The sequence below is a fragment of the Ciona intestinalis genome, chromosome 1 (genome assembly GCF_000224145.3).
Source record: "Ciona intestinalis chromosome 1, KH, whole genome shotgun sequence".
Taxonomy (NCBI): Eukaryota; Metazoa; Chordata; class Ascidiacea; order Phlebobranchia; family Cionidae; genus Ciona; species Ciona intestinalis.
In genome coordinates, this window is record NC_020166.2 from 6,391,435 (window position 1) to 6,399,976 (window position 8,542).

Below are 8,542 nucleotides of genomic sequence, written 5' to 3' on the forward strand. Positions count from 1 at the left end.
TTAAATATACAATTTTAATTTTCGGTTTAAATGGTAGCGTTTTCAAGAAAACGTAACTGTAATTTGTACCGATGACGTCACGGGTGATCCGTTTACTGTGGGCGGTTTGTCTTCCGGGTGCCATATACCATTGCTACAGGGCTCAAATTATCATTAGAACTAATATGAAAGTAAGGCGTAATATTTTATATTATTGTTAATCGTTTTATGTACGGAGTATATTTATAAAACATATGGAAATGGCGACGGTTATTTATTTACACTACAGTTTACACGGTGTTTATTTAATCATCCGTATTTTTGTGTGTACTACGCAAAGCAAGACTAGTAAATACATGTTTTACACATCAGAGTCCGTTTATAAACATGCTTATTTATATTACTCACTCTGATACATATGATTCAATTTAATAAGTTTAGAACACTTGAAAGTTTTGCCCCCAATATATTGATTTTTGTCAGATACGCTTGAGTGGTTTATGTTTTGGTAGACAAATGTCAATCATTCCCGTAAGCAACAACAGCATGTAGTTTATGACATGAGTCTGTTCTTAACTTCTTACCAATTGTGAACAACTGTTGTGTTTAGCGCTTTATTCTTATAACAGCACGGTTATATATTTGCTGCTACTAAATTTACCAGGATTGTGACGTAAAATGGCTCAATTGAACGTTCCTAACGTGTTTATGAAATCAAACGAATATCATTCCTTTCAAAGTTCCGTTCCACTAAAACAGATTATTGTTGACGACAACGGGGTTAAAGTTTGGAGATTTTATGACACTGGTGCAAGATCAAACACTTCTCATCCTATCATTTGCCTTCCTCCAGCATGTGGTACAGCAAATATATTCTACCAGCAAATCGTTTCACTCTCATCAATTGGATACAGGGTAATTGCAATTGACTATCCGGTGTATTGGTCAGCGGAAGAGTTTTGCGTTGGTTTGCGAAAGTTTATTGACACTTTGCGTTTAAGCAAAGTGCATTTGTTTGGCTGCTCTTTGGGAAGTTTTCTTGCCATGAAGTTTGCTGAAAAACTTGGAAATAAACATTATGTAGCTTCGTTGTTTCTTTGCAATCCCTTTGCAGATACAACTTTGCTAAAGAGCCCTTTCACTCCATATGCATACTTTGCATTACCTTCTCTTGTTTTAAAACGATTTGTACTAGGCGACTTACCGTTAAAGTTTGTGAGTATTACACAAGCCAACAGCCTTGACTTTGTAGTTGAACGTTTAGAATCTGTCACACAAAAGGAAATTGCCTCAAGGTTGGCACTTCAATATCATAGCAACTACATAAAGTTCCCACAGAGATTACAAAGTATTCCAGTAACCGTCATGGACACATTTGATGATATGACTTTATCTCAAACAGTAAAAGATGATGTGTATAAGTGTTTACCACTTGCTAAGAGAGCACATCTGAAAACAGGTGGCTACTTTCCATATTTAAGCGAGAGTATGCAAGTAAACCTTCATCTTCGTGTACATTTACAGCCATTTGACAAGACGGATAGTTAGATTGGAAAGCTAACATTTCAACAGCAAAGCAGGTCTTTGTATATTGTATAAATGTACTTAAAATTCAACTTCTTCTTACAGTTAATATTGTGGCAATGTTGTTTTTTGAAATTATTTTCATTGTGTATGACAATTTGTGTAATCTTGCAATTACCTTTTACCTTAGTATAATGTTACTCTGTTGTCTTTTACAAAGTTTTCAGTCAGTAATGTATGTATTATTTAAAACCAGATCTGGTGATTATTTTTTTGTCTAAAGTTATCGTACTACAGGTCATCATTTGCCATAACCATCCATTTATCTTCTGAACATTGGTACACATTCCCAACTTGACTAATACTTGCACCATTTTCTTCATGCATGACTTGCTATGTTTACAGCTGTCGCAACATCATTGTTATAAGCGTGTTTGTCTTATCTCAATTTTCTCTGTCTTTAAATGTACAGATTGTTTGCTCAAACTGTCATTGGAGTTATTCAGTTATATTTATATGTATTATGTTTACAACACAGTTTCTTAAACTATGTACACATGTTTGCTGTCACAAGAGATTATAATGTGCCGCAAAATTTTCACTAATTAAAATAACTTGACGTCACTCACTATGAATGTTTGAAAACCCTTTGATTTACCTGAAATTGTCACAAGCCACATTATCGCCATCTGCAATAAATACAATTATTTCATGCAGATGTGTAGAGTGCTTCAAAATGAGTAATATTTATATAAAGGAGCCAAGCACCAATGGAAAAGTGCTTCTGCACACATCTATGGGCGACATAGATGTGGAGTTGTGGTCAAAAGAAGCACCACTGGCATGTAGAAACTTTGTACAGCTGTGTATGGAAGGTAAACTTTAATGTTCAGAAAATCTACAGTACTGCAGTACCTATATTTAGTTGTAGTTGTTGCTAAGAACTATTCTGCTATTGTGTTTCCTGCGATTTGTGCAAAGAAACTGAATAATTGATGCAAAGTTAACTGTCTGTTCTTAACGCATACAAAGTATGCACTAGGTATTATTTAATAGAAGATACCCTTACATGAAGTAGCATCACAACATGATGCTACACAAGTCTTAAATTGATACAAGTTTGACTATGTTATTCCACCAGGTTACTACAATAATGTGATTTTTCATCGAATTGTGCCTGGTTTTATTGTACAAGGTGGGGATCCAACTGGTACAGGTGAAGGTGGAGATTCGGTTTACGGAAAAACCTTTAAAGTAAGACATTGATGTAAACAACATGTATTTGATATTTTAAATATTTAATTTTATTTAAAAACTAACCAGGTGTTTTAAAAAATCATAGCAATGATGAAACGTTTTTTTTAATACTGTTTTCAACTTATTATAACTAAGCACCATGTACTCATGCAGTAATATCCAGTTCTTTAAAATATATTAAGCCTGGAACCAATGCGATTTGTAACTTATGTATGTAACCTTCATTATGTAACATAAAGTTTGGAACACCTTTGTTATTATATTGCAAATTTACTAACATAGGCTTCACATAATTTATTTACAAATATTTACAGGATGAGTTCCATACACGCTTAAGATTTGTTCGTCGTGGTTTGGTTGCCATGGCCAACGCTGGTTCAAACGATAACGGAAGTCAATTCTTTTTCACGTTGGGTCCTTGTAATGATTTGAACAAGAAACATACCATTTTTGGCAAGGTAACCAAAAATCATAGACGTACAATGTAAACGTGTTATACTTGGTAACTTGGTTAATGCAAGTTTACATGCATGTTTTTTAACTGAGCTATGGATTTTTTTTATCTTATAACAGCTCTTAGATTTACACACTAATGCCGTATGTTTAAGCATTTATTTTCCAATGTACATTTGTCACTATTGTTTAGCCATGTAGTTTGTACATTTATGCATAAAACTTCCTGGCAGAAGACTTTTATTAAATTAAACCATATTACAATTAAGTTAATTGAATGTGACCATTTGCTAGGTGGCTGGTGAAACTATTTATAACCTGGTACGTCTTGGTGAGGTTGGTACAACTGATGATGAGAGACCTATCAACCCTCCCTTTATAAAGTGGACCAAGGTAGGAAGAAAGTTGCCATACTTTATGTAATGCATGTGAATTTGGTAATAAGTGGGTAAGGTTTTATTTCTAAGATGTTTTTTTGCTATACTCTTTTTTAATATTATCCTTGATGTCAATTGTTTTTAATTTTTGTCTTTATTTGTAGCAGCCATATAAACTGCCCCTCACCTTGGTTGCAAGAAAGCATGTTTGGTCATAGATCATATGTTAGTTTGCCTTTCCTTGCACCCCACTTTTAAAACTTATACAATTCTAGTTTAATAGAATAAGAACCACTGTCACTATGTAAGCGTGGTGTAAAGTATTAATGTAGCCAATTGTTTAAAATCCTGTCACTGACAGGTTTTGGCGAATCCGTTTGAAGATATTGTACCGAGAACTGTTCCGGATAAAGATAAAAATGAAAAGAAGAAAAAGAAAAGTCAAATGAAAGCAACAAAGTAATTAGGTTTATTCTATCAATGCTAGTTACTATATACTACTTGTTCTATCTTGTATATAGGTAAAATTTAAAAGTGAGTTTGCTTACATTTATTGTGTTATATGTACACCAACAAAAACTATTCAAATTATAGTTATGTGTACACAAGTACACTATTGTTCATGTCTATGCTTGGTCATAAAACGCCATTTCTATTGTATGGTAATTTACTATGTACGTACGTCATACTAATTTTTTTCAGAGATTTTAAGCTTCTGTCATTCGGTGAGGAAGCAGAAGAAGAGGAAATGGATGTTCTTGAGTTTAGAGCAGTAAGATCATTTTGACTATTTTGACTTTTCTAATTTTATTGATGTATTCTATTTTTTGCAACAGATAGTAACTAGTATCGTTGAATAGTTAAAAGAGAGTTTAATAAATTATGGTTTAATACAATTGATATTGAATAAAAAACATTGTTTTGTAATATAAATAAACGTTCTAGTTGTTTATAGTTTTTCTTACTACAGAAACACAACACGAAAGGCAAGAGCAGCCACGATTTAGCAAACGATCCAAAACTGAGTTCTGAGCCCGCTATTCCTGATTATGATGCAAAAAGTGGTAAACGGAAAGCAGAATTGGATACATCAGGTGACAAGGTATATCTGCCTATGTGAATATTAATATACTATATTTGTGAATAGTCTTTTTTTGCCATTTGTATATTAGTGTTGTAGTGATAATAATTACTTCACTTACAAAAGCAGTAATTAACTTCATTTTTGTTGATGTTATTTGCATAATCACAAATTCTCTAATGATCAATGCATCATTTATAGCAGAAGGCTACTTCATTTTGACCTTATCACAAGCTAAAGTGAAAATCACTTGAATAAATTGGCTGGAATGCTTAAATCAAGAAAAAAAGGTTGCCCCACATTACTTACTTAAAAATCTATTATGGTATTTTTAATAAACTTCTATAACTTGGCATATACTCTTACAGACAGGTTTAAAAGCAAAATCCGTCATTAGTATATCTCATATTAATGCAGGTTGAATCTGATGGTAGTAGCTCCGATGATGACACTAAGAAAGAGAGGCTGGAAAATGTAAAGAGCAAATTACAAACCAAACGTAAAGTGGAAAAAAGAGTTAAGGTTTGGCAAATTGTGTTTTAAAAACTGTAACTTAATCTGATCTTTTTGTCAGATCGAGGCAGTTGGTGAAAATGAAAAGGATGATTCTTTAAAAAGGTATACTGATAATATCTTTATTATTAAATTAGCAGTGACAGACTGATAGTATATTATATAAATATTAATTCCTTCTTCATTATTAGTGAAGAATTACGAAAAGAATCAAGACAACTGGCCCGGGAGATACTGAAATCCAGGAGAGGGGCTGACAAAAATGAAGATGAGAAAGGAGAGGAGAAAAGTGATGACAGTGATCAAGAAGACGCATCAAATCCACTCTTCGCTGATTTTAAGAAGCAACAAAAGATTTATAAAGAAAAGACAGCCAAGTTTAAACAGAAGGGCTCAACTCGGGAAGAAGCTGTATGTTTGTATTATTTATTGTGCTTCATGACTGCAGTTTTCATTACTAAGTTAACTTTCTACAGACACTTGCTCTCTTAAACGGATTCAAACAGAAACTGGAGACAGTGAGGAAAGAGGCGGGATGGAATGAAGATGAGATGGAAGATCCACCAGATGATGATGATGGTGGAGATGATGATTCTGGATGGTTGGTTAAACATATTGATATACTGGCTGTCATGGCACATAAGTCAACAATGGTGGCATTTCGGCCTCCAACTCGTTATCTATAGGCTAGAGAAATGCCTGTCAACGACTATGCGACGCCACTGGTCAATAAGGTTGTGCTTTTTGGCAAAAAGTGGTTTGAATCAATGTAGGTCACTTAGTTATCCCTGTATGGTTGAAAACTTATTTTTAACCCATTCGGAACCACAGGTATGAAACAAACCTGTGTTCTGGCCAAAGCTACATAAAGCCTGTAAAAATAACAGCACCGGGTGTTAAATCTGTTACCTCTGGTACTAAGGCAAATGCTCTAACCACTATGGTTTTTCACTGGTTTGAAATTTAAAGTTAAGAAGTTCTATATTTTTTTCTGTATTTAGGATGTTACATCGCTTAAAACACACGGATGAGAAACGAGATGCAAAAGATGTGAACCGAACTGTTACTGAAGATACTTACGACATTCACGATCCTAGGAACACAATCAATCAAAGACGAAGAGAGACCTCTAAAAAGTTTATAATTTATAAGTTATTTGATTTTTATCTAATACAATTCACTTTATGCAGGCCACATAAAGACAAGGACAAGACGGAGAGGCGACACCATGATAGACATGACCGTCACCGCTCAGACAGACATAAGCGCAGATAGCAATATAAGTTCCACCTAATTTAGAAAAATATCGCATCACACAAAGTGCCTAAAAAAGGATGATGCAGTCGAGTTGCACTTGAGGCTTGCTACTAAAAAGCAAAGAGCTTGTAACTCGTTTGAAACCGTTTAAACTGTTTTGCTAAGAAAAAGTGAATCACTGCTACTCGGACGGTGATTTTTAGAAGTATTAAATAAAGTACAAAATATGTGTATTATTGCGTACAATGCGTCACAATTTGATTCTCGAGTATTTTTTTCACGCCACAACCCCACAAGTAAAACACTAGTCATCCAAATTTAGCTGGCAACACTATTGCGTCCATGGATACAGTTTAAGATACGGCGGCTGGTTAGTGTTGTTCAATTTCTTGACAATTTTGTAATAAACTGATTAGCGAAGTTAGGAAACGAAGTGTTGTTATAAATGTAGTTTTAGAATTCGGTGACGCAAAGTTTGAGCAATGGATGCCAACATTCGTCAACTGCTCGCAATTGCTATTTCTTCAGAAGACGGTGAACTTGTGATACGTTTGGTTAAAAAGTTATGCCAACACATATATTAACGATTTTGTATATAGGTGAAAAATATGTGATTGAATCGTATAACTTGCTACAGCAAGCACATCAGAAATCAAAAGATGATGATGGACCAGATGTCTGTGGTTCAGATCTGTATATTCAATGTGCAGAAGTTGCACTTAAGGTAAATCAGTGTACAATTCTATGCGGTTGTTTGTATTCAGTAAACCGAATTAACTTTGTGAAAACCTAGATTGGAAATAATGTCTATAGCAGAGGATTTATCCCACCACAAAAAATGTTTTGAAAAAATGAACATAATTTTGCAGATTCAAAAGTGCAAATATATGCAGGAAAGTGTGTTAAAAATATGTTAAACCAAAATCCACACAAAACATAAATGTGCCAATTTGAACATAAACTGAGTTACAAGAATAAACTACTGTACGTGTAACTTCTGCTGGTGAATTAATCCTTGTAGAATGTACTCATATTTTGACGTTGCATGTGATGAAGCCTATTTATCAGGGTAAAAATACTAGTTGTTATCTTTATAGTTACAGCAATTTAAGATTTGCCAAGAGTGTTTGCACATGTATTTTAATGGAACAACATTAAGCAACCAATTCTTATGTCGAGCATATTTGTGCCAAGCTCAACTATTAGCACCAAAGTCAGCTGAATCTGTGGTAAGCTGAAGCATAAACTATTACAACCAAGCTGTTTAAGTGTATACCAAAAAATAAATTATTATTTTTGTGGTTTTGTCACCATTCGGGAAGTTTGATAAAGATATTAAAAGTGTTTCAGTAGTTTCGTGACGTTTGAAACCAAGACTGCAATTAAATTAAATGCCTTGTTTTATGAGTTGACCTATGCTGGAATAAGCTTTGGTATTAGGAATTCAGTCCTCATTAATTTGGTAAAAATATTCTATATTACTTTTTAATAATTGAACCTTTATATTGAGTGTTTTATTGTTGTTTTGACAATCTAGCTTCAAACGATTTACTGACATAAATAAGTTACATTCATTCCTTCATTGTGTTCACAGACAGAATTTGAGACTGCCAGTGTTTACATTTTGAAAGCAGTGAATTTTGCCAAAGACAAACCACGTTACCATTTCTTGGTATACAATGCATCAGTGCTATATTGGCAAATGGCTCGGCCTTTCCTGAGACCTGGATTTCGTGCTCTGCTTCACCCAAGTCTCCAACAAGTGGTGTCTGCACTTGAATTGATTGATGACAAAGATTATGAATGGAGAGGAACTTTGATGATGTAAGTAATAGCTAAATAGTCAAGGTTATTGTGAACCAGGTGAGGTCTACATATTAGTTGAAAATAAAGCTTGCAGTTCCTGCACATCAACATACCTGTGTATCGATGTAATGCAGTTGTTCCAAATTTTGTCTAAGTGTGCGCTTGGAACTGTTTATTGTAAACTTTGGTGAAATATCTTATTTGGGTTAAGTGTTTCCATCATGCTCCAATCTTTGAATCCATCTTCTTTAAGGCCAACTTCCCCCACCATTGTAAGCGTATTGTCCCTACGCAC

General features: G+C 34.1%; 3 protein-coding genes across 3 annotated transcripts in view; all 3 read left to right on the forward strand.

Moving 5' to 3' along the window:
- The first annotated feature begins 468 nt into the window (after positions 1 to 468).
- On the forward strand, positions 469 to 2,219 carry LOC100182140 (maspardin). Its single transcript, XM_002125867.4, is given in 1 exon segment — positions 469 to 2,219. A coding segment is annotated over 1 exon segment (921 nt). The 5' UTR covers positions 469 to 657; the 3' UTR covers positions 1,579 to 2,219.
- Positions 2,113 to 6,761, forward strand: LOC100179805 (spliceosome-associated protein CWC27 homolog). Its single transcript, XM_009864103.3, has 13 exons — positions 2,113 to 2,378; positions 2,645 to 2,757; positions 3,075 to 3,218; positions 3,508 to 3,606; positions 3,952 to 4,049; positions 4,293 to 4,362; positions 4,561 to 4,692; positions 5,089 to 5,193; positions 5,246 to 5,289; positions 5,376 to 5,595; positions 5,661 to 5,785; positions 6,186 to 6,320; positions 6,375 to 6,761. The coding sequence occupies exons 1-13, from the start codon at positions 2,138 to 2,140 to the stop codon at positions 6,457 to 6,459; spliced, it is 1,611 nt and encodes a 536-aa protein (XP_009862405.2). The 5' UTR covers positions 2,113 to 2,137; the 3' UTR covers positions 6,460 to 6,761.
- An 81-nt stretch (positions 6,762 to 6,842) lies between these two features.
- LOC100177946 (spliceosome-associated protein CWC27 homolog) overlaps positions 6,843 to 8,542 on the forward strand; it is a 5,771-nt gene continuing 4,071 nt past the window's right edge. The window contains exons 1-5 of the mRNA XM_026836861.1: positions 6,843 to 6,975; positions 7,041 to 7,165; positions 7,539 to 7,670; positions 8,036 to 8,265; positions 8,459 to 8,519. Of these exons, the coding sequence (XP_026692662.1) occupies positions 6,924 to 6,975; positions 7,041 to 7,165; positions 7,539 to 7,670; positions 8,036 to 8,265; positions 8,459 to 8,519 (600 nt within the window). The 5' untranslated portion in view covers positions 6,843 to 6,923. The remainder of the gene's footprint in view (positions 6,976 to 7,040; positions 7,166 to 7,538; positions 7,671 to 8,035; positions 8,266 to 8,458; positions 8,520 to 8,542) is intronic.